At 42.5% G+C, this 26,358-nt stretch overlaps 1 protein-coding gene across 1 annotated transcript in view; it reads right to left on the bottom strand.

Moving 5' to 3' along the window:
- Positions 1-2,674: 2,674 nt before the first annotated feature.
- SORCS3 (sortilin related VPS10 domain containing receptor 3) overlaps positions 2,675-26,358 on the bottom strand; it is a 572,838-nt gene continuing 549,154 nt past the window's right edge. Inside the window, exons 21-27 of the mRNA XM_045876297.2 lie at positions 17,919-18,042; positions 16,391-16,503; positions 12,129-12,260; positions 10,285-10,384; positions 9,161-9,266; positions 3,481-3,641; positions 2,675-2,739 (exon numbers count right to left, since the gene is read on the bottom strand). Of these exons, the coding sequence (XP_045732253.1) occupies positions 2,675-2,739; positions 3,481-3,641; positions 9,161-9,266; positions 10,285-10,384; positions 12,129-12,260; positions 16,391-16,503; positions 17,919-18,042 (801 nt within the window). The remainder of the gene's footprint in view (positions 2,740-3,480; positions 3,642-9,160; positions 9,267-10,284; positions 10,385-12,128; positions 12,261-16,390; positions 16,504-17,918; positions 18,043-26,358) is intronic.

The raw sequence follows: 26,358 nt of genomic DNA, 5'->3' as shown, positions 1-26,358 counted from the left end.
AAAATATACGTCTTCTTGGTTCCCTCTCCTCTTTTCATTTTCTCTGCTAAAGTCTTCAAGGCCTATATTGCAGTTCTATCTACCACTCAGTGCGATCTGATGCCACTCGAAGACCTTGTGGTTGCCAAACCTTCCACTCAGAAGTTCCTGGCCACAAATATTGGGGTGGGAAACTTGAATATGGGCCATCTAATGAAAGCTCCCCGCAGGACCACAGAAAATGAGTAAGTAGAGTAGACTGAACTATTGTTACTACTGTTCCCAACACATCATGCCCTCCCCTAGACCAGAATCCTATTGTCACACTGTTGTCATGTAACTTTGTGGTACCTTACACCAGAGGAGGCGGAGCCTATTTCCCTGGCCCACTGATGCTGGACGTGGCCACGTGGTTTCCTTTAGTCAACAGAATGGAGACAATGGTAAACAGGATGATCATTTTGAGCCAAGGCCTTACAGGCAAAGAGTATTCTGCTGGCCTCACTTGGAATTCTGTAATCCACCATGAAAGACCATGCCCTGGGTGGCATCTGGTCCCAGACTATGACAACTCATGAAGCAAGCCTGGACCCCCAACTGAAGCCAGCATCCCAACTAGTTCAGGAGAGCCAGGTCAGTTCAATGGAGTTCAAGCAAACCGCAACCAACCTGGAGATTCATGAGTAAAACATAAATATCTGGGTTATAAGCTATTTGTTCTGTTTCGGTTTTGGCCATGTAGCCTTATTGCCGCGATAGCTGACTGATAGCAATAGGTGAAGAAACCAGCCCAGAGAGAAAAATCTCAGCCAGGTATATAGCTTTGATGTACAAAAATACATTTATTTTCAACAATTTCAAAACCACTGTCTTTTTTTTTTTACAGTAGAAATATTCAAATGGAACAATAAAATCAAGAACAGTATATGTACATATACTGTATATATAGACATGACTCATGCATTTGTATTCCAGTATTTAGTACAAGTATTGCAACTGTCTGCCCCATTTAACCCTTGAAACAAAAAAGCAGGATCTCTAGAAGCACTCCTTTTCCTGATCTACGCTGTAGCCAGTCAGCCTTCTCTAGGTCACATTCTCTCAGGGTCTCACAAAGAAGGCGAACGATATCTCACAAAAATTAACAGGTACAAAATCCGGCCTTTCCTCCCATATATATATACAGTATATCATTTTGTAAAACAAGTGTACTCAGGCTGCGCCTGAAAAGAAAACAATGCTTACGGCATGGCTTAAAGTGACCCTAGGTAACAGAAGTGGTGTGTGCGAATGGGCGGAGGGGCCAGGGGGCTGGGAACGAGAAAGCTGGCTTGGAAAGCCGCTCACCCAGAGGCAAGAACTATCTTAAGGGAACTGAAGGCAGACATTTGACTTTAAGGAAGTTGTGTACATCTGACAAGCATATAGCACAGCTTTGCTAAAATCATCTTGGACTAATATCATGAAAGGCTAGCCCCTCTTTGGCCTGCAAGGGCTTACAGAGACTCATGATGTCGCAAATGCCCCATCCCTCCCAAGCGCTCTCACTCCTCCTGTGCCCAGATGCACTCACTAGGCCTCGCCCGAGGCCCAGGGGACTTTTCTGAGCTCAAAACAGCCCAAGAATTCTCCAGAAGGAATCCAACCAGAAAGCAGAAAAACGGTCCCTTTCTGACCCGCGGCCGAGCTTCTTTAGAGAAAACCCATTTTCTCAGGCTGATAAACATCCTCCACGCTTTCCTTTTGGAGGGGAAGCCTGTTGCCCCACCTGTGTCTCAGTTTGAAGTCTCTGGTGGGCTTCGTCTTGCAACTTCTTCCAGGTCACTGATGGCATAGAAAGCCCCCCATGTTCTAGGATGTCAGTCTACTCCTTCCTTAACGACTTGGCCCAAAGAAGCCCACCCCGCGCCCCTTTATATACATAAGTAGAAACCAGCTATGGCATGGACACAGAGATGCAAGAGTTAAGTGTGACAGACAACTGGAGAGCGTCCAGAACCCAACACGTCTAGCAGGCCTGGGGGTTGGTCAGCTCTGAGGGTGAGTGCATAAGCCAACACACACATCTTTCTTTTTTCTGTTTTCTTTTTTACTAAACATTAAATTATTTCTTAGGAAATAAAAAGCTATTTACATTGTAATTATATACAGTAAGCCATCTGTAGCCTCGCTATTGACATGCACGAGGCAGGGCCTCTTTCTCGTAAAGGTGTGCACGCTTTCTGCACCTACTTTCACTCCCCACCAACCCACCTCCTGTAGATCTAACTGGGAAATGGTCTGTGTTTTTTAGAGTGTGTGTGCTGGGGGGAGGGTGTGGGTGATGTTGCGGGGGCTGGAGGGGGGGACATGGGAGGTTAATGAGAAGCCAACTCAACTTAAAAAAAGAAAAAAAAATGAAGAGACCACGAGGAAAAGGAGTCCTCATATGGTCAGTGGCAGAATAAAGCAAGAAGGCCATGGGAAGATGCATCCTTTGCCCTTAGCACAAATACAGCCATTTATTCTTTTTGTCTCATTTTAATCAGCTAAGAATGCCTTTTGCCTCCCAAAGCTAAGCATCTGCCTGCTATTTATGAAGGGGCCCTTGGTAAACAAAAGGTAAAAAAGACATTTTCATTTTTTCCATAATAATAGTCATAGTAATCATCAAAAATAAAGTCAGAAAGATGGCTGACCACGTGGCTGGTTGGTATTAAACGCTAGTGCAGTTGGGGATCTCCTTTGTGCTTTCGCTGTTTGCAATGGTGGCAATGCCTCCTGCAGGGGAGAGAAGACAGACAGACAGACGGAACGAGGATGTCAGTTTCACAAGGGCAGGAATCTTGTCTATTTTATTCACTGCTACATACCAAGCCATCTTGAACGGGTGCTCGATAGGTATTTATTAAACGGGACACCTGGCTACTCTATACTACCAGCTCATTGGCTTCTGTCACCTATGTTTAAAGTGTCCGTTTCCCACAGCAGCACAGGAGGGGGGAGCAACGACTTGTCACCTTACACACCACTGATGACAACACTAAGAGCCAACATGCAGTGAACACGTCCTCTGCGGCAGGCACTGGGCTAATGACATACTCTCATTTCATTATCACCACAATTTTAGAAGGTAGGTACTATTATTCCCATTTCACAGATGAGGAATGTTCTAGAGCCCTCTTGCATGTGGTTATGAATTAGGACATCTAATGCTTTTGCTTCATAGAAGAAAGGAAAAATCCCAACGGTGATGGAGAGTTGGCTTCATCCCTCCCCCACTCTGACTCCAGCACTTTCCATCTTGGTCTATTTTTAAGGGAAGGGAAAAAAAAAAAAATCTGCCACTTTCATGTGGCCACAGGTGGCAGACAAATTTTAAAACTCGATTATGTCTCTGTAGCCAGCCGTTTCCCAACCCCCTCCAGTTTGACATGAGTTGACGGACAGGCCATGTGGGCTGACTGCCCTCACGTTTGGAGGATGGAGGACACAGGAGCTTGGTGATACCTGCACACATACCTATGACCCGGGTGTCCAGCTCTTTGTCCAGCAGTTCCTCGGGCTCGGTGAAGTCACTGAGTGTGATTTTGGGGGTGTTTTCACTTTGGCTCACTGACCCAATCATCTCCTGCTCCTTGTCGTGCTGGACTTGAGCATAGATGTTAATCCAGGGGATTTTCCTATAAAAATCAGATTATGATCACAGGGTATGCCAAACTTGGGCCACTGGGAGATTCTGGGCCATAAGGGGGAGGAATAAGCTATTTATAGGACAGGCCAAACGTCTGGGAAAGGGGTTGGTCACCCAGATATTGTAGCCGTGAGGCCAAGAAACACAAGGCCAAAGACCAGTTGTCCAGGGGAAGTGTAAACCACAGAACTCCCTGAAGAATGCACCTTCTTCTGGGGTAAACCAAACAGGTGTCAACAGAAGGGCAATGCTGCTAAGCAGGTATGCACTAAAACCCTTAAAATACTTATCCCTCACTAAGTTTTACAAGGAGCTGGACTTTGAGAGGCATAAGATTATATCACAGTGAAAAGACATCTTTTTCTAAGGTTGCATCAAGTTAATCAATTCACATTGGTTTCCTTTATGAAGAGCCAAGAAAAAAAAGGTTTCTAGCCATTGATCCTATCTTCAGAACACCACCTGTGGGCCAAAGATCTTAAATACTTGGATAGTCAGTTTCCTCATCTGCTCCATGGGAGTAACAATAGCTTCCTTGTAGGATTGTGTAAAGGATTAAGGCAAGGATTAAGAGAAGCTAAATAATCTCCTTCAAAGACACAAATGTTGTAGGTTTAGAAACAAGTCAGAAAGACTTAAGGTTGGACGAGCGGCTGGTTGAGACTGGAATTTTCTTAGAGGATTCATCTTCTGACCCCTCTCCATATCCCCTGACCCACTGGCTTCCAGGCCTGTAGCCTCCTGTGAATTCCTCTCACCGAATGCTTCTCAGATTTAATGTGCTTATTTCTCACCCGGGTTCTTGCTAATGTGCATTTGTGACTCGATAGGTCCAGACAGGATGGGGTGAAATAGTGCATTTCTGCCAAGCTCCCAGGTGACATTGAGGCTGCTGGTCTGAGCCTCAAACTTTGAGTTGCAAGAACCTAGTACATCAAACTCGTCCCCACCTTGGGGACTTGAAACCAGCTGTTCCCTCTAGAACACTCTTCTTTCTACTCTTCTAATGATGGTGTCCTTTTTGTCCTTCAGAACTTGGTTCTGAGAGACTTCTGACTACCCCACCTCTCCTGTGAAAAATATAGAATTATGGGACAGTGTTTATGAAATAAATGAATAGGGTGCTGGGTTTAGGGTGATGTAAGAGGCAAGTCTGCTGACTTTGTTTCCCATGTGTGCCGAATCTATATTCTCTGTCTTCTCTGCTGTAGATGCAATTTAGCACAGTGCTTGGCACATGGTTGATATTCAGTAAGTATTTGCTGAGTGAATGAACAGATGATCTCAAAACTTGTGCTCTTTCTACTTTCATATATTAGATTCTCAAACAAAAAGACCACAATTTTACCTCGGAATATTATCTCTAGAAGAGACCTCTCTTACCCCATTAAATGATGGGGAAATCAGATTAAAATCCAGACATTTCCTGAAGCTGATCACTGGCAATGATATTATTAAAACTTAAGGTATCTGACACTCACCCCAATCCAGAACATTCTGCGCATTTCTAAAGGAGAATCTCTCTGTTGCCCTACAACCAAGCAGTGGTGTTTTCAAGCTTCCACACTCCAACCCCAATGAGGTAGAGGATGGGAGCATTTAATGAGGTTTGCTTGTAGCTAATACATAAGATCCCAAAATAGGTAGGAAACATGGGTGGTTCCTACCACTCCTTTACATTCAGTTTTTGTTTCTTTAATGGTTTCTTTTCATACATTAAGAGAGGTGTCCTCGTGACTCCTACTGGTCTAAACCAGCTTAACATAATTTACAAGGACCCTACATGAATAGATTCTATGTGAGTCAGCAGACCGCAGGCTCTCTAAATATGTATAATTAAAAATTCATGCTGGCCCTTACTTTCCTCTTATCTAAATAGAAATGCAACCTAACGACTTAGATTTCTTCTAATCATAAAAGTACATATTACTCATGAGCGGTGGGATCAGCTGTAACATTTATTAGGTGCTGGAGGCGGTCAAATTCTCCTGATCCCACAAGTTTGTGTACTTCAGAACTGTAGCCAGAGTTCACGGCCTCCCCCTTGCTACCTCCCGAGTGATACCTGGGAGGATGTGGATAAATCTTCCCTTACAAAGATTGTTCACTTTATTTCAATCTCTAAACAACAGGCAGAAAATTCTTCAACATTTTTCAAAGATGGTTGGAAGGGATACAATTTTACGGCATCATGTGCACATTTTAAAAACTTGTCAAATTGCTTTTCATCTCTTAACACATGCACTCGAAGGATGGGAGAATATCAGACTAAGCCCCATTTTTGCAGGTAAGAAAGGTGGGAAAGAAAGAGATTTAGGGGCATCTCTTGGCTTACATATTCATATAGGTTTTAATAAGAGAAGGAAGATGGATCAACTGAGTCACCCATAAAAACTTCAGTTTCTGTTTGCTCCAGCTCTAAGTGTTAGGAGCCTGTGGGAGGAAATTTAGGTCTCTCTAAATTTCTCTGAAGCGAGTAGGCCTCAGACTGTGATGAAAGACTTGCTAAAAAAAAAAAAAAAAAAAAAAAAAAAAGGCTGGAAAAACATATAAAGGCTCAAAAGTTTTCTTGGATAGCCAGAAAAAAACCCAGATCTACAGTATAGAAAGAAAGTCTTGTTAGGCAGAATTTTCAGATAATAAAAGCCATATCATAATGATTTCTAATTACTTTGTCTAAAACTTCAGAAAATAACTATCCAAGAATAAGATCAAATGTGAGAAACAGGGTGATATTTACATAAAGGAAGCTTGGGGCTCACCATAGCTCTCTTCTCTTTTCCCTGTTAAGTGACCACTTGGGGCACTGAGATTGTTTTCAGTGCCTGGCACATAGTGGGCACTCAGTAAATGTTTGTTGGATGGATAAGTGGTTTAATGAGTTAATGCTGATGATTACACAGAGACAGTGTTGAGTCTGAAAACTCAGCGTGGCCAGTGATCTGGAAACAGATACACAACTGCCCTTTTTCTAGATGTACTGAATGTTTGCTAGCCAGGTGCAGGTATTTAAATTTAAATTAATTAAAGTTAAATACAATTTAAAATTCAGTTCCTCAGTCATACTAGTGGTTACTGCATTGGGCAGTATACATTACGGACATCGCAGAAAGTTCTATTGGTGATTAAAGAAACAAAGGAGCCTCTGGGAAGCACAGATAAGAACCTGACCTTTACTCATCAGCAAGCCCGGCACCCTCCAGAGAGCCATCAAGAGAGTTCCAGGTGATGGGGAGGGAAAAAAGACCAAAGAAATAAAAGAAGATCCAACAGGACCTCAACCAAAGGGCTTGAGCTTTGGGAAGAAAATTTCCAGAAACGGTAGCTAGAAAGGAAAAGGGAACGGATGATTGGTAAGTGTACTTAGCTGACTCTCCTGTTCATCCAGCCTGAGTGGTGTTTGTTCCCTGTGGGCCTTAGCTACACAGCTCACTGTCAGAGACACGGAAAGAGTTGGCTGATACTGGGGAACGACAGAGGTAGAATAATTCAGAGATGTCATTGCCTGGCAGAGATTCAAGAATTCCAATGTACACATTTAGAGATGCCTACATTAATAGGTTGACTGTCTAGGGAGTTTAGCAGCATTTATAAGAGAACAGAAAACTTCCTAAGTCACAGGATGTCTTGCCCTAGTTTGGAGATGCCTGACACAAATAGCTTTTTGCAGGACTTCTACTGCCCTTGTCCGGGGCAACCACGAGGTTCTAGAAGCCAAAAGGTGACAAATTTGGTTTAGTTTCTCTTCAAACTCCAGCAACCACTGGGCTTCCCCACAATCAAACCCTTGGATGAATGAAAGTGTGCTTTGCATGTAACTGCAGTATATCCACCAATGGGCCTTGCCTTGACTAGACCGTTTCTATATGGAATCTTTGTTCTCTACTTGTGATACAAAGGTTTGTGCCCATCTTCAAAGGCAACATGGGCAGGTGGGGTCGCATGTCTTGATCCAAAAGGATATGAATTCACACATTGGTCTATTAATTGAGTAGGAAGGTAAAACTCTGTCCTGATATGGAGGGTGTTGAAGGCTTCCCGCTAGTTTGGTGATGCTGAGATGAATATTGAGGAAAACCCATGTTCTGAAGCCTGAGCTACCCAAATAGAGGGCAGCGAATGAGGTCTGGGGGAGAGGGTGGAGCACAGCACCTTTACAACTGATGGCTTTCACAATCTAAAAGCATTACCTTCAGTATCTAGAAAGACTCCCAGGACCAAGTTTTGCTTTCAGAATGATTAATGATATTTTTACTTTAACCAGTCTTTGTATGAAGCACATTTCTGTGCCACTGATAGGATTTTTTGAGAGCCTACCATGTGCCGTGTTGGGACACAGAAGCCACCTTTGGACGTCATGTCCTCTGTTATCTAAAATAGCTTAGTGTTGTTGATTATTTAGTATGTACCAGGTATAGATGTTATTATATTTATGAGATGTTATTATATTTAAACTGCACAGTAAGAGGCGCCTGGGTGGCTCAGATGGTTAAGCGTCTGCCTTCAGCTCAGGTCATGATCCCAGGGTCCTGGGATCGAGCCCTGCATCGGGCTCCCTGCTCAGTGGGGAGTCTGCTTCTCCCTCTCCCTCTACTGTTCCCCCTGCTTGTGCTTTCTTGCTCTCTCTGTCAAATAAATAAATAAAATCTTAAAAAAAATAAATAAACTGCAAGTAAGCCTATTAAGTATTGTCTTCTCCATTTTACAGATAAAGAGATGAAGGCTTAGGGAGGCAGATTCAATTGCCCAAAGCTACAAATGCTAAGTTAAAACTGGGGGTCTGTCTCATTGCAGAGTTCATACTCTGCACTGGGACACCTCTTGGTAGAAGCTTATTCAAATAATGGTACAGAATTATTGACTTCAATTTCATGTTTTAATAAGAATGCTGTTGTGTCACCCCTCCTGTAGCCTTCAAACATAATTTCTGAATACATGTGAAGTTTAGTTTTCCTGATCAACTGCCCTTTAGAAACAGGAAAAAGAGGGAAAGGGTAAAGGTTGAATATTTTCAGCATGCAAATTTACACAGACCAGTAGCTGCAACACAAGATAGGAAAATGTGTGCGTGTGTGTGCGTGTGCGTGTGCGTGCATGCACGTGTGTGGGTCCATGTGTGCTCCAGATTTCAGCTGCATTTGGTCTACTTAACCACCCTAAATGGGTGGTAAGCTGTAGAAAAGATCTCCTGAATATCCAAGACCTTACTTTAGAAATTTAGGTGAGGTTTGAAAATTCTCTCCACTTCTCTTAAAGAGAATAAATTGATTTCATAGGCTATCCCTTATTTTCCTAACTCAATATACCTATAAATTGGATAGAGTTCAGATTCTTAAACCCATTTATTCCTTGACCCTCAACCATTCCTGCTTTCCCCCAATGCCAAACAGAGCTTCAAAGAGAATTAATTTCACCCATGTGGGATGAGTTTAGCAATGTTGGCTATAGGAAGAATCAGCTCCCAAGAATCCAGCTTCAATATCAAAATTGAGTGATAGTAGCACATACCTTTTAAACTTGTAGATTAGAAACACAGCCAGGCCAACAAACACCACTGACAAGAGCATAAGCATGGCCGAGCTGCTGTGCCCAGCACTGGAGTCCACCAACGGAGCTAGGAGGAAAAAGCAGATGGCTCACTTGGAAGCCACTAGATGGAGGGAGTTCCCATTGGAGAAAGGAGGCCGGCTGATGTCCCATCCTTATACCCAGTCTCCAACTGCCCTGTACTGTGTGCTCTCAGGAAGCTTGGTTTCAATGATGAAAATAGTATCCTCAATCACAGCTTCTTAGGACAAGTAAACTCCTCTGCTCTGCCTGGAGAAACTTACTGTTCTTGGTGTAAACTGAGTAATGTGTATCTAGCTAAGGGGAGTAGAGAAGAGGGGCTTGAGTGCTCTTTCTCTTAGAAGGCCTGAGTACCTGTCAACATAATTACAGGTGGCCCATTGGGAACTTTGGATTAAATACTGATGCAATGTTTCATTCTCTTCCTTTACACCATTCTGTGAAAACACTGCTGGGTGGGCACATTTAGAACCTCCCCAACTGAAAAGTCCTATATTAATAAGAGATATTTAGCAAATAGGCTCTCCTGGAGAGCCGATAGAGGATGCCCAATGGGACATACATTTTCAAATTCCTTTTACAAATCAATCACTAGAGCTGATCTCTGTATCAATTTAGATTTACCTGTTGTAAATCAAAAGGAGTTTTAAAGTTATCTCTTGTGGCCTCCCAACCAAGATTCATGGAATCGGAGAATTGTAGAAATTAAGACACCCTGAGGACTACCCACTATAATCCCGACTGTTGTGGATAAAAACAAATAAACAAACAAACAAACAAAAAACAATTAAGTCAAAGCCCAAGGAAATTGTAGATTTTCCCCCAAGGTCATCCAGAGATTCAATAGCAAAACCACTTCTAATGAAGTCTTCTTGCTACCTCAACAGGAAGCCCCAAGAAAGTTGTGATTAATCTTTCGTAACCATCACTACACACAAGAGCCCTGCCCACAAAGCTATTTTCAGGCCTTTGTGGAGAAGTGTCTGCTAATGATTTCCTCCCTTTTCTCCCCAGGATAATAGATCACCATCCCCATTTCCCCCTGGATCCCAGCAGGCACTCACCTAATGTCAGCTGTGTGACAAACACAATAACTTGAACCCCTGGCTTCAGCTCAAACTGCACCAAGTTTTGGTTTAGAGCATTAAACAGCATCTCTACAATCTGGAAAAAAAAAAAAGAGAGAGAGAGAGAGGTGCACAGGAAGACATGACATGAGACAGTCCTGCCTCGTGGAGCAAGAAACCAGGGTCAAGAGGCAAACAGTGACCAAGTTCAGTCAGGAGACAGGCTATTGGGACATCTTCATCAATCTGGTTCTCACAGGCCTCAGAGCCCTGCGAGGCCAAGGAAGTGGTTGGTGTTATTCGCTTACCCTGGAGAGCAGAGTGAGACAGAGAGAGGTATGTCCAAAGTCACTCAGTGAATTACAGTTGATAACAGACATCGATGTTTCATTCAATCCCTGGTTCAGTGCTTTTTCATCCATGCCTTTATAACTCACCGTAGCACAACCTATTGTGGTTTCCAATGAAAGGACATCAACCCATCATTAGTTCTTTAATCTAATGAAGTAACACACACAGGGTAGAGCGGCCCCTGCCAGGATGAAAGCCGGGATGTACATCCCCAACCCACTCCTCTGCTTTGTCTCTTTTGGAGACAATGGGAGGCAGACATCAAAGCGGCAGCGGCCTTCTTTTTATGGAATAATTTTTCCTCTTTACTTTACCCGTCAAGTCTCGGAACACATAACATCGATTTAATCACTCTGTAATTCCCACATGAAAGCTGGGGCCGACTTGGGCTATGGTCCCTAACTCTTATCTGGCTGTACGCGCCTTAATATCACAGCTGCTATTCATCACCGTAATTACCTATTTATCTAAACGGATGGATATTGTAGCTTCCAAATATAGTTCACACATGCCACTTGCTATTTCAGAATGAAGAGGTCTTGTAAAAGTGATGCGTGCATTGAGAAGCTGAATTTATTTCTGGCCAACTTGGGTGTGCAGCCCTGCACTGCGAGGATCGGCTTCATTTTCCAGAGGAATGGACTGTGATGGGTCTCTGCTGCCTAAGGATGACTGTGGACGGCCGTGGGGATGAGGTGGCAGCCAGGTGAGTATCGGAGGGACACGGAAGATGTCTGCACAATGACTGCCTTGTGTGGGAGCAGATGTGTGCTTCGTGTCGACGTTGAGAAGCCTCAAACTCACTTTTTTCTACCCCTCCTGACTTAGCGTCACAGGAAGGCAGGGAAGCGTGACGCAGAGCACAGCCCATGAGAGCCCAGCAGGAGCAGGGAGTGAGAGAGGGAGAACCAGCTCCTTGACTTCCGGGACGGCGTGCCCATCACAGGAACCACACGCCCATTCGATGAGGACGGTAAACCACAGTCCCTTTGGACATGCTGTTTCCTTAGCCAAAACGCAATGAAGCAATCCATCTCTCTCCACAGAAACACGTTTAAAAGCAGCTCATTTTCTCTCCTGAAGCAGAACTTAAATTGACCAGGATCTTTAAGGACAAGAAGCCTATTTTCCCAGAAACATACAGGGACACTCAGATCCCTCCTTCTCTCTCTCCTGTGTCCCCTTCCCCCTCACCCCCCAGGGGCAGGTCACTGGGCAGGAGACCTGAGGAAGTTGCGGGAACGCCAACTGCTGGAATGAGTGCTTCTGGGATGCCTTCCCTTCTTGTGTGCCGAATGCTCCAGTCTGCGTGCACCTGGGCATCTTCTGGGCAAGCCTGTTGTTTCTCACAGCCCTGGGTGCTGGACAGACGGACAGGCCGCTGGGCCAATGGGAGGAAACTCCCCTCCCCTTGTAGCAGGAGGTGAGGTTGTGTGCCCTTGGACTGGGAGGTGCAGGCAAGCACCCCCACCAAGCATTCCCTCACTTACTTGTTCCAGGTCCTCTTCGTTGCCTTTCCTCCGCTCAGTCAAGTTCTTGGGGGGAAGGATGAAGAGCTCTGCTGAAGTGGGGAGGCCAGGGAACACGGCCACCAGGATCTGGTCTTCCGGGACACCAGTCACCTGCAGAGAACACAGAGTGAAGCTGTGGGGGAGCCAGCCTCCCCGAGTCCATGACAAGGAGCAGAATACGCCCGGGGGTAAGGCTCACTTACACAAATGTGCTGCCTTACACGACCTGGGAGGCACGGGGCCCAGTATATACCCAGGCTTCCTTTCTGTTTCCCCATAGAGGGACTAGGATTGGTCTCGCTACCTCCCCTGGCTCTTACATACATTTTTACTGAAACTAAAATACTACAGTGATTTTCAAAATAGCATTTGCTAGGAACACTGTCTAAAGCCCCTCCCATATTTTCCATTTTTTCTGCACGGAGAGGACTAGAGCTTCTGGCAAAAGCATGAACGTACTGGCTGCCAGCAAGGAATAAGAGGTTACAAGCAAACGTGGGGAAATGCAAATTTAAAAAAGAACAAGACAAGCAGCACGATTTTCACTTACTAAAGCAGGATTTTTGTATTAAGTTAAAATTGCTAATATTGGTGAGGCTTCAGTTAAGAGGCTCTCTCATTTGTGGCTGGGCTCACTAAAAATCAATGCACATTGCCAATTTGCTTTTCAAAAGACTTACTTTAAGGCCATAAAAATATTCAGAGCCTTCATTCAGTAACTGTGACTTGGAGTGTTTGTCCTAAGGAAACGATCCAAAATATAGAAAAAACCACATACAGGAAGAAAAACATTATTTATAATAGCAAATAAAGGGGGAAAAACTGAAATATGCAAAAACTTAAGTAAATAATGGTATAATCACCCGATAGAATGTTATTTTACCATTACGATGATAATTAGTACAGTCAGCCAACATGGAAAAACACTTATGATAGCTGCATTCTGATCTATTTTCTTACATTCCTTTGGTTACAACCCTATAAAAATAAAAATGTGTAAGAGTAAAAAAGCAAAATAAAACACTAAAAGTTGTGTTAAGATGCTGAGATCATGACTGAATTTTTTTCTATTCAAAGGATTATATTGCTTTTTGATAAAAACTTAAAGGAAGCTTCTGTCTGGAGGTAAATTCCTAAAGCAAACAAGAGTCTGAGTCACCCCCCCACCCCTTGTAAAGAGTATGGTTATTCTTCCTTATGTGTCTCCTGAAGGTCTTTTATCCAGAACCCCTCCTCTTCTTCTGCCAATTCAAATAGGGTAGCTTCTGATTTGGCGGAAATACCTGCTTCCTCCAAGAAGTCTCCCCTGACTATCTCCACTTGCAGTGACCTCCTCCATGTTAGTCTCTCACACCAAGCACTCCCAGATACCATGTCTACCACATTTCAGGGACTTAGATCATCTTGGCTGTGACATAAATGTATCTGGCTGATATAATCTTTTCTCTGATAGGTTCTTATGAATGTTTACCCAAACATTCCTGGGGGTCTTTGTGGCTATCTCACTGTTCTGAAGATGCTTGCACAGAGTAGAGACTCAATAAACAGTTGCTGGATTGAATAGAAGTTGGGGAGTTGTTTCCCATCCACTTAGCTCTGATTCCCATTTGGGACTAGGCTCACAGATTGGAGTCCATTCTCAGGGACATGATAACAGTGAGAGCACCAACTTGCAGAGAACTAACAAGTAGCATTCAGAAGCCTGAAAAGTCCCCAAACACAGAGGATCCCTGGGAACTGGCTTTGCCAGATGCCTTGGTTTCCTGATGGAAGGCATGATCCCAAGTAGCTGAAAGTCTTGGTGCTCAAGTCCATGGGGCTAGAAGGTCTCATCCCTCATCCTAACCAGCCAGGGGAAGCAAGTCTCTGGAGACCATTCTGAAGGGAAAAGCACAGAGAAGCACCCAGTGGAGTGAAGGGGGTAAGGCTGTGAGCACCATTGTTAGGCTGACCCTTCATCCCAGGGAATAGTGGTCTCGGGGTGGGGGGGGAGGGGTCAGTCAGTTAGCAACCTTGGAGGGACTCTGGAGCTGTCTAGATTCACTTAATCCCATCCAAAGGGACACTTGAGAGACAGGTCCTCATGAGATTTAAGGCCCAGGCATCAACCGACATGGCTGATTATTATTATTTATTAGAATTATTATTATAATTACCAAGTCATTTATTAAAAAGCTAGTATGTTTTTAATAAACACAATCATGCAAAATATACACAATTCTGGATGTTTCACAGTCACAGGGCATATTAAGAGCCGTCACATTTCCATCCCTTTCTATGAATAATCTTTTTGTAAAAAGATTTAAGATGAAGATCGTCTGGTAGACAACTCCCCACAGGAATGCTCTCTTGAATCACTCTCTTTTCCTTCTTCTTCTTCTTTTTCTTTTCTGTCAGCTCCTTTTCCAGGTCCTTCTCTGGATCATCCTCCTCTGCCTTAGGGAGCATCAGTGTTCGTGTCTGCCCTGCCCCCCACCCCCTGGGGGTGGTCTAATCGCCTCCACAGTCTCAGGTCCCACATCTCTGCCTTCGTTCAGGGAACATCCACTTGACCTTCAGATCCATATTTTCAATTCCCCTGATTTTCTTCCCAACTGTTCCTCATGTGCTCCAAACTCACATAAAAAAAAAATCACATCGTTGGGGCGCCTGGGTAGCTCAGTCAGCTAAATGTCCAACTCTGGATTTCAGCTCAGGTCATGATCTCAGGGTCATGAGATTGAGCCCTGCATCAGGCTCCATGCTCAGCGGGGAGTCTGCTTGTCCCTCTCCCTCTGCCCCTCCCCGCCATTCGCTTGCTCTCAATCCCTCTCTCTCAAATAAATAGACAGATAGATAGATAGATAGATAGATAGATAGATAGATAGATAGATAAATAAATAAATAATAATCACACCATCACTGCTCCTCAAGCATGTTTCTCTGACATGGTCCAACAAAGGGTGAGGCCATATCCTCCCTGCTCTGGAATCAGAAAGCTTCTCTTCTTCTCATTCCCACTACATACATACTATTAGTCACCAATTCTACCATTCAACTTCCCAAGTAACCTTGGACTCTTTCTTCTTCGAGATCTTGTTACCTCTGGTCTGGAGAACTGCAGTAGTCTTTCAACTGGTCACTTTTTGTGAAATTTCTCCCCCACTCTATTCACTTCCCACCTCAGCAGCCCATCCTCTGTACTGTTACCAGAATGGGTGTCTGAATATAAATCTATTGTCAGCATTTTTTCCTTAAATTAAGAAAGCATTTTTCCAATTCCCAGTGCTTACTGGGTGTCTGTCGGACTTCTGCGAGCTTCTCTGATGCTTCATGAGCTGACCATCCTAGCTCAAGTCCAGCTGCACCGGCCTTACAACTTATAGAATACCTACACTAGACTCTGCCATTTCCCCAATATGTTGTGTTCTTTCAGTAGTCCATGGCTTTGCACACACTGTTCGTTCTATATGAAAGACACCATCCTCTTTCTGTTAACTGTCATGTATCCTTTAAAACTGAGCTCAAGTATTCCCTGCAAAGACTATTGTAATAGCTCACAAATATTTAATGAATCACAAATAACGTGCTAAGCCTGCATTCCCTGGATAGAGTGAATCATACTTTTCTCCATACTCCATGCTGGCCATGCCTCTGCCATAGAACTAGTCACATGTTAGACTCACCTCTACATTTGAAAACCCATGCTGCATTTTTCATTATGTTCTAGTGCCTTGTTCTGAGCAAAGGGTTAATAAAACCCTTTCAAAGCTTTCTAAGGCCAATCTGACCATGGGTTAACCCTAGAACTCTACCACCCTGATGGCATGTTCTGTTTTCTGGCCTGTAGCCTTCGGATTGTCATGTATAGTCAATGGTGGTCTTGTGAGTCTGAATACCTGGTTAAGAAACCCCCTTGGTGGGCAAAGAACAAGCCTAGTGAATGAGATTTGTATAGACTCAATGAGTGCTCCCTCCATTAGTTCATTAAAGGGGTCCAGCTCTTGTCTTAGAAAAATTCAGTATAAAGATAGGGCTCATTCTCATCCCTAAACACTGGTTCCTGTCTGTCTGTCTCTCCCCCCACCCCCCTTCCCTCCATCCTTCCTTCACCCTCCTCATTCTTATCTCTCTTTTGACAGAGAGATAATCCTTATATAACTGTAGGATGGTGCTTTTAACCCATGAAAATTTATTCTGGATAGACCATTTGGTTCTTTCCTTTACCTAATAACATGTAAGCAAAGATAAAGCCGACTTACTTTAACCAAAGCTCTCTTGATGACACTGCCAATATCTTGCCTCCACTCAGGAATGTCAGGGTTGTGGTAATCCAGGTTTGGAGAGAATGACAAGAGTTGGGACTGGAAATATTCTGCAAGGACAGAGGGTGTGTGAGTGGGGCGGAGAGAGGGGTGGCGGACTAGCAGATGCCATAATCACTGTGCTTGAGGGAAAGGGTCCACTCTTCCATGTGGCCTCAGCTAAAATCCCTTCCTCTTGGCGTGTTTCTTGGCTTCTGAAAGAAGGTGGGATTTGGTGACTGGAAGGGGATTTATGCTCCTACCATGTAGGAGTTCCTTGCGTCTTAAGCCCTTCTTCTGGCAAAAGAATATTACTTGAAATGAAAGATAAGTATGAAACCCCAGAAGAAGGAGGTTATTTGCTACTCGTGATACTATCATGCGAAGCCAATGATAAAGCTTTGACAAGCTGGGCTTGGTTGGAAGGGGGCCTTGCCACTTGTCCTCCCCTTGGTTCCTCTGACCTTCCTCCTAGAAACTATCTCAGAGGATCAGATCGAAATCCTGTGTGTAGGGTGTGGGTAATGTTCAGTTTCTTGACCCGGCTGGTGGGTACACACATCTGTTTACTTTGTGGTAAGTCATGAAACTAAACACTTGTGATGTGTGCACTCTTCTGCATTAAATTTACACTTCAGTAAAAATGTTTGCTTGAAAAAAGGTCCTCCAGGTACCTGATGAGAGAGCCAGAGTATCAAATTTGCAGAAATGTAGGAAAAGGTGCTCACCTGATGTGAGGCTGAAGAAATATGTTCTGAGTCAGAGGATCACATACCTTAGTACAACTTTTTTAGAAAGCCCCAGGTATAGTGGCAGTCTTTAGGGGCCTGGGGGAGGTTGTGTGGGATGGTGCTGGGAGCAAAACTTGATTTAAAATAAATTTAATAATTAGGAGTGTTTTTCCGGATTGGAACAGGATAGCGGCCTTATCCACTCTTCTTTCTATTTCTGCCCTCATATTCTTAGCCTTACTCTTGAGCCTTTGCAGCCAAGGATGCTAGAATTTTCCAACAATCGGAATATGTACTTCATCTCAGTAACTCAGCCTTTAGTTCTGCAGGGTCAGGGAACCATGGCTCCTCTTTTGAAATCACTGGTCCCCATGGTCACAGAGGGTCGGTGCTGCATACATATCATAGATACCTCAGCAGGACATCGGATCTAGATGCTTCTATGATAGTCTTTCTAGTTTAGCAAACTTCAACTTATGATATGTGTTTGTCTAATGAGACCCCATCAGGATGTGATACAGATACATCTTAGGGAATAACAGATGCTTGTCTATGCCCATGTGTGCCAGTTTCTCTTACAGCCTCAGTGTCTATTCAGGAACAAGGTAGAAAGTATGTTTGGAAAATTCTGGTTGACCTACATAATTTTCCCCTAGCCTGGGGAATTGCCAAAGCAGTCAGGGGTTGCCATGAGGGTAGGCAAAGGGGATTGGTTGGGCCGGAGGGAACATCACAGAACAACTTTCAGAGCTTACCGTGCACAGCAATGTCTTTTGTGTCCTGGATAAGGGCATTCCCAGCAGCCACCTGGACAGTGATGGTGTTGGTGCCTTCGGCCAGGAACGTGAAGGAAATGCTGCTGTCCAAGGTGATGAGGGGCTAAAAGACAGAAGGAGAAATAACTCATTTAGTCCTCTGTGGGATATCAGATTTGCTTCCTTTCTTACAAATCTCAGACTGTCACAAATCTGCATGGTATTTGTGTGTCCCCAAGGGATCCTAACTTGAAACAAGAAAAAAGAAAATGGCTTTTCATAGCTTTCAAAAACTGTGATTATATCCAGTATCCAGGAAGAGTATTAATATCCTTGAAATACACTGTAAAATGTAATCCCAAAAGATGAAGATAAGACTGGACACTCTGGATTTTGCAAGTCACTCTGTTCCTTCTCCTGGGGCAAAGTAGAAGCAACATTTGTAACCTATTCCAGCTGGCTCTGGGAATAGATCATTTATTTTTCTTCTCCTCCAATATTCTGTGTCACTTACATTTCTTCCTATATTCCACTGGACTACAAGACCTTTCACAGAGGTGGCCACATTTTATTTACTTCTGTCTCATCCATCCTGGCACATTACTTTCATATAGTAGAATATATATGTTAGTTGGATGCATGGTCCAATAACTGGCATTTTGCTTTATTATATCTGTGTTTTCCATTGCAAAGCATTTCTAACATTTTAAATAGGTTGGAAAATAATAAACATACATATCTGTGACCGTTTTAATTCTTTTTTTCTTTTTCTGCTTTATTTTCCTGATCACAACATATACAGGTTTCCCCCAAGGATAGAGAGAAACAGAATATATTACTTTCCTGAGGAGTAGGACCTTGATAAAAGCAGGTGCTTCTGGGATAGAAGAATGCAGATCCTGAGGTTGAAGAGTCATTATTCAGGGGTCATCTTAAGGCCTGTGCCCTTCCAAGTTCCTGTTGTTTGCAAGGTACGACATAACAGTAGGAAGCTGCTCTAAGGCAGCTCTTAAAGAGATGTTACAAGCACAGATGAGCAGACTCCCTCTCCTCTTTGTGTGTCAGGACAGCCATGGGATGGAGACCAAGAAGGTAACCGTTAGGGGAGGCACAGAGCAGCTCTTGAAGGGCGTGGGTATGGGCCAGCACTCAGGCACTCCTGACTGAACATGGCCTAGACGTGTGTGCCAGAGTCCTGCAGAGGCTCAAAGGTGTGGCTTTCAGACAGCGTCCCTACTGCAAGACTAGAATTGCTTTCTAGCTCAGACTTTCCAACTGGGCCTCTGAAACCTAATTTGATTTCTTCTGCTTTAAAATGCCAGAGTTAGGCTACCATTGTACCACAAGTATTATGCCAAGTGAAATAAGTCAGTCAGAGAAAGACAAATACCATGTGATTTCATTCATATGTGGAATTTAAGAAACAAAGCAAATGAGCAAAGAGAGGAAAAAGGGAGAGAGAGAGAGGCAGACCAAGACACAGACTCTTACCTGCAGAGAACCAACTGATGGTGACCAGAAGGGAGTGGGGGTGGCGGGAGGGTTGGGTGAAATAGATGATGGGGATGAAGGAGGGCACTTGCGGTGATGAGCACCGGGTGATGTATAGAAGTGTTGAATCACTGTATTGTACACCTGACACTAATATTACACGGTATGTTAACTAACCGGAATTTATTTATTTATTTATTTATTTAGATTTATTTATTTACTTATTTGAGAGAGAACATGAGCAGAGGGGAGGGGCAGAGGGAGAGGGAGAAGCAGGGTCCCCGCTGAGCAGGAAGCCAGATGTGGGGCTCAATCCCAGGACCCAGAGATCATGACCTCAGCTGAAGGCAGACGCTTAACCCACTGAGCCACCCAGGTGTCCCTAACTAACTGGAATTTAAATAAAAACTTTAAAAAATAAAATAAAATAAAATTCTGTAGCTCCCTTATTTTATGACCAGGCTGATAGCTGGAGTTGGGCAAGATGAGAGATATTGCATGTGACATACCTTCTTCTCTGCTACATGAAAGAAAGCAGTGAGTATAGAAAGGAGGGCACTTGTGTTGAGCACTGGGTGTTACAGGTAAGGGATGAATCAGTAAGTTCTACTCCTGAAACCAATATTACACTATATGTTAACTAACTAGAATTTAAATAAAAATTTGAAGAAAAAAAAGAAGAAAGAGAAAACAGTCTTCCCTTTAACTAAGGGCAGAACCCAGAGTTCAAGTATTCTTAAAGCTCAGTGACAGTACACACAAGGGTGTGGCCTTCTGAATTCAACAACGAATGAGTTGCAAATAGGTTCTGTGATGTACATCAACTCCCATGGGCTGATAGTGGCTGTTCAGTGTCCTGTGTTGAGAAGGAAGCTGAAGTCAAGTTGGGTTCAGCATACCAATGTTGGCCATAGCAATGGAATAATGTGCCACAGAATTGCCATTTCTAGTGTAATAAGAACAAAGACTTGAAATGCTGGCTTTATTCAGTTGCTATTGTAATAAATTACCTTGGGCAAAGTAGACCCGATTTTTAGCCTTAGTTCTTTATCTGTTACATGAAGGGTTTGTGTTGAAAGAGCTGTGAGCACTTACTCAGCAATCGGAATATACAGGATTGATAAATGGCTTGAGGCAAACTTTCTAGTCCCTACTGGTCAACCCATTCAATCTTATCTATTAGGAGACCTTCAGTTGCTTCATTACCTAGTCATATTCTTTGGAATGAAAATGAGATACCACTTATACCCAACAGAATAGCTAAATTTTCTTTAAAAATGATAATATAAAAGATGATTAAGGATGCAGAGCAACTGGAACTCTCATACATTTTTTGGTGGGATATGAAATGATACCACCACTTAGGAAAAAGTTTAGTTTTACAAGAAATTGCAATAATTTTTCCAAAGTAGATGTACCATTTTATATTTTATGACTTAGCAATTGCAGTCTTGAGAATTTAGTCAAGAGAAAAGAAAACATATGTCCACAAACCAACAAAAATGTTCATGGAAGCTTATTTGTAACAGCCCGAAACTGAAAACAGCCCAGGAATTCATCAATAGGAAAATGAATAAACAAGCCATAGTATATCCATACAATGAACACAAAAGAAAAAAAAAAGATACATACAATAGTATGGATAAATCCCAAAACTATAAGAAGCAAAACAAGCCTTACATAAAATAATTCATATGGTATAATCATATATATGAAGTTCTAGAACAGGCAAATCTAATCTATGATAGAAAAAAAAGAGTGGCTGATTTTGGGGATTGGGGTAAGTATTGACTGAGAAAGGGAATGAGAGAACTTTCTGGAGTGATGGTAATAAATATTTTGGTGTATATATGTATATATATATAGAGAGAGAGAGAGGGAGAGAGACAGAGAGAGAGAGAGAGAGAGACAGGAGTTTAGGTTACATGTGAATGCCTTTGTCAAAACTCAGGAAGTGCACACTTTGGATTTGTGCATTTCATTATTGATACCACCATGGGGAAAAAAGTGTAAGCAAATACTGAATCCTAGTCAATAATTTGCAAGCTGAAGCATTTAGCACAGAGTATATTGGTGTCTAAAATTTGAAATGGGTGAAAAAATTAAGATTAACTGATGGGTGGACAGAACAGACAGATAACCAGACATTTGATAAAACAAAAATAGTAAATGTTAATGGTAGACTACAGATGGTGGGTATATAGATATGCACTATAGAATTATTTCAACTTTAGTGTATGTTTGAAGTTTTCCATAATAAAATGTTGGGACAGAAAACATGAAAGAAATAATCAATGTGATTTTATTTTTCCTGATTCTATGAGTGACTCTCTCTGACCATGGCTATATTCCATTGTCCTCCATTTTAGTTCCCTGCCCTCAGCTGTCATCTTCCCACCTCTCACCAGCAGGCAGTTTTCTCCCTTGACAGTTGTCTCTTCATGAAACCTTCACTACTTCCATGTCATCTTCTTCAGCTCTTAGTGGTCCATGTGCCCCCCCCTCCTTTCTCTGCACTCTTGTAGCCTTAGACTTGGGTATTGGTACTCTGCCAGTCAAAGGAATCACTTTTTTTTTTTAAGATTTATTTATTTATTTGAGAAAGAGAGAGAGAACAGGGTAGGGAGGGGCTGAGGGAGAGGGAGAGAGAATCTCAAGCAGACTCCCCACTGAGCATGGAGCCCAATGCGAGGCTCCATCTCACAACCCCGAGATCCTGACCTGGGCTGAAATCAAGAGTTGGACACTTAACCAACCGAGCCACCCAGGCGTCCCTAAAGGCATCTCTTTTGAGAGGAGTGGAATTCTTCTTGTCCCTGCAGATTTGCTCTTCCCTCCATCTGGCTGCTTCCCTAGGAGATCCAGGAGCCAAACAAGGGTGCAGGGCTGCAGGACAAAGGGGATGCCATCTGTGGTGGGAGGGAGCGTGCCATCCTATCAGCCAGTCAGGGCTCTGAGTCACAGTAAATGCTGAATGGGAACACTTGGTCCCCAGGTGGCAGACCACAGGCTTCCATGCAAGAGACAGGAGCTAATTTTGTTTTCCAAATTGCCTTTGTTGTTCATCAACTGATATGGCATCATGGCTGATTTCACCTTCCTTGTAAAGCTGGAACACTCAACAGTATTCCTGAATTCTTTGTTGGCCACCAATACCTAGTGCATAATGCTAAATTAAATCAAGTATTTTAAGGTTCATTTACTAAATCTATTAGGCAAGCAGACACATTTATTAAGCCAGACCTCTGTTAATTCAAGCAAATTGGCCTTTCAGAGCTTTATAAATCCAACAGGCAGCTGATTGACTTCTCTGTCTCTGTACTTTGTCCAAGCTGCAGGGCCAGCCCATGGTGAGACTCCTTGGAATAATACTTTATTCCCTGCCTAGGTTGTGGGTTACATTCCTGCCCACAGAGAATCCCTTATGTGCAACAGGTCACATATTATCCACTGAGCCCAGAAAGATACTGACAAAGCTCTGGGTGACTACTTAGTTATGGGATTTCCACTTGACTAATGGAACAAGGAGCTTCAGGGAAATCTCTGAATGCAGCCTACACCAGTTCCCAGACGCTGTAAGTCAAGTTAATACTGAACATTATAAAACCTCCACAATCTAATTGTATCCCTTGCTAAAAGCTGCCATTCCCAAATTGGACAGACTATGCTATCACTATGCTTGCCTTACTTAAAGCCTTCAGCAGATTATACAGTTACATGTAAAAAAAGTGGAAAAGGCAAGATACATAATGGTGGATATACTATGATTAGAACTATGTAAAACAACCTGAAATATATATACAAAGACCAGAATGAAACAAAGCAAAAGGGTATCTACAGATGGGTTATGGCTTTGGGATTAATGTGAAAATTCATAGTTATGGGAAAAAATCCCCTCAAACCTTCACACACACACACACACACACACACACACTCAGACATATATCCAAAAGCTCATCAAAAGTTTAAAGTATCACTGTCCATGAATCTGGTTCTATCTTCTGTCATCCTATAATAAATATGAACTTCAAACAAAAATCATCATTTATGCCACTCAAAGCCACCTGTTATGTATCCCCCCTACCTTTCAGTTTTTTCTCTAAATTTCTGCCCAAATGAATCCTCTGTTTTGTCTGAATCTGTCTATACAGAACACAACCATGCCTTACCTTTCCATACAAATATCTTTCCCTTCCTTTGCCTCAATTCTACTGTTTTTTCAAAGCCAGGGTAAGACCAACTTCATCCATGAGTCACTCCATGATCAGCAAGGTGTGCATCCATCACCATCTAGGCTGCTTGACTGGGCCAGTAACATTACATTCCTACCACCATATCTTAGAGTACCTATAACTTCATATTCTCAAATGGATTATTTCTTAAAGGAAACAGATGGAATTTGCACTGATTTGTATTCCTCACAACATCTAGCACAAAATATGGGCCCTTGAAAAAGAGCCACAGAGCTACTGATGCAATTTCACATCTCCCCTGATAGGTCTGTAGGCATATGAGACTATTATTGGATTAGGAATGCTTGCTCTCTTCTATTTACTTATAGATCACAGTTGTTCACCATCACTGCATTTGTGTCCATCATGCCTTCTCACTTGGACTATAATCTTCTTGAAGGTAGGGACAATGTTGTATGTGCTCCTCTATTCCAGAGAGCACCAACTGAAGGGCTAGATATAAAGGCAGGGGTGAATTAATTCTTCTTGAGAACTTGATTTAATTCAACCATCTGGGTGAACCTGCCCAATTCTCTTAGTCACAACACACACAACACACACGTGTGCGCGCACACACACACACACACCCCATAAAACATTACTTTCCAAGATTATTAGCCTAAGTGTTTTCTCTGAAAAATGGGATAATTTCTCCATCAGTAATGTCCTAATGATTATATTAAATAATGTGTATGAAGAGCCTCCTACAAAGCAGAAGTAGGAATAAATGCTCAAAATTAGCTTTTATAGATCAGTTTGCTACTCAAAGGGAACTAAAATAGCTCCAAAATCAGAGTGCTCACCAGAACACTCAAAGACACTCATTAATTTGCTAGTCAAATATGGTGCTCATTGGGGCGCCTGGGTGGTTCAGTTGGTTAAGCAACTGCCTTCGGCTCAGGTCATGATCCTGGAGTCCCTGGATCGAGTCCCGCGTCGGGCTCCCTGCTCCCTCTGACCCTCCCCCCTCTCATGTGCTCTCTGTCTCTCTCATTCTCTCTGTCTCAAATAAATAAATAAAATCTTTAAAAAAAAAATATGGTGCTCATTGGATCAATTATTGGGCAATGAGGTCATCTTGATGTGTTTCTGGTATGGTGCTGGTAAAAAGCACTGAAAATACACCTTGTTCAACTGGACCAAATAACCATTCTTCGAGGTGGGAGAGAAACCTATAGAACCAAGTCAGATACACCATCGAGATGTAGATGCCATTGATGTAAATGATGAGCACGACAGTGACTAATATTTTCAAGTGCTTAGATTCTAAGCACATCTAAGTTACTAATATTTACTATTACTAATTACTACTTGATTACTATTAGTTACTAATAGTTATTGATGTTATTATTCTGACATTATAATGACCAAAACTGAGGTTCAGAGAAATTGCATGATTTGATTAAAGGCACACTGCAAAAAGAATCTGAGTCTGGACTGCAACCCAGATTTATCTTATTTCAAAACTACTCTATGCTGGGTATTTGTGCAGCACTTCATGCTCAAGCTTATAGATGGGAATTCCTAACTGAAGCAATATGTCAGGTCATCATCAAACCAAACCAAAACAAAACAAAAACAAACTATAATGCCATTCTGTAATTTAAAATTTCCTCACTTAATATGACATATTATAGATAAGCTAGATAGATATTTCAAATAATAATTCAGTGATGTTCATGGATTAGATATTAGTATCCTTGCTCTACCCAAAGAAAAAACACTGAGATTTAGATCAGGTGATTTGTTCAAGTGAACACAGATAATCATTAGAGAAATAGAAACTTGACTCTGCAGTCATTTTATCTACTTCTGTATTTATCAAAATTTATTGGGTACTAATCTAGTAAGGGTCTTAAAATTCAGGTCTTAGAATACTAAAGAAAAACAAAACAAAACACGGAAAGGGGAAAAATGGCACTGTAGAGAAATGCTGTGTCTCTGGCTCCTCGTGGGTTCTGAGTAAATCACTGTGTTGACAATGGCCAATAACTGCCCTCCTTGTGCACAGGAGCCTCAGTAAAGTTCAACAGGTAAATGAACACTTAACAGAAAAAAATTCCCTGGCTGGACAGCCAAAAGTTCTCAGCAGAGAAATGAACTTAAAATCCTGTTTCTAATTTTCTCCTCCCAAATGATTTTCTCTTTTTTCATTCACCATGTATGCATGCAGGATTTTAGGGTCTGTAACCTCTAGAAGACAAACACAGTGATGCAGCTAAAGCATCCTTGGGCTGGGGGTGGAGCATGGTAGCTGGGAGTCAGGAGACTGGGTTATACAATTAACCAGATGTTTGACCTTGGGATGCTCATCTCACACAGGGAGCTTTACTTCTCTAATATACCAAATGGGGATCTTAATAACCAACCTCTGTATCTCTTGTCCTGGTGAATAATAAATTCAGAAATGCAAAAGCATTGTAGCCTATACTAAGAAACTGACTTGAAAGTATACAGCATCAACAATTCAAACAGAAAAGGGTCCCTTGGGTCCATAAGTGTAGTTCTTTTGTCAACCCATCCTAACTCCCAGTTTTTATATCAAAATTAAAAGCATCCATTTAGTGAGTACCTAGTATGTGCCAGGGAGATATATAGCATCTCACTAGATTTCACAACAGCCAAAATGATACAGGCATTATTCTCTCCAGTTTGTGTTGAGTGAATTAAATTTTAGGTCAAATGACTTCCTCAGGTTCACACAGCCAGCAATGTTA

The sequence above is a fragment of the Mirounga angustirostris genome, unplaced genomic scaffold (genome assembly GCF_029215605.1).
Source record: "Mirounga angustirostris isolate CCGP_5_RB_7025 unplaced genomic scaffold, mMirAng1.0.hap1 SCAF_6, whole genome shotgun sequence".
NCBI lineage: Eukaryota > Metazoa > Chordata > Mammalia > Carnivora > Phocidae > Mirounga > Mirounga angustirostris.
Note: the sequence above shows the minus strand (reverse complement) of the source record. Positions and strands in the feature narration are given on the sequence as shown.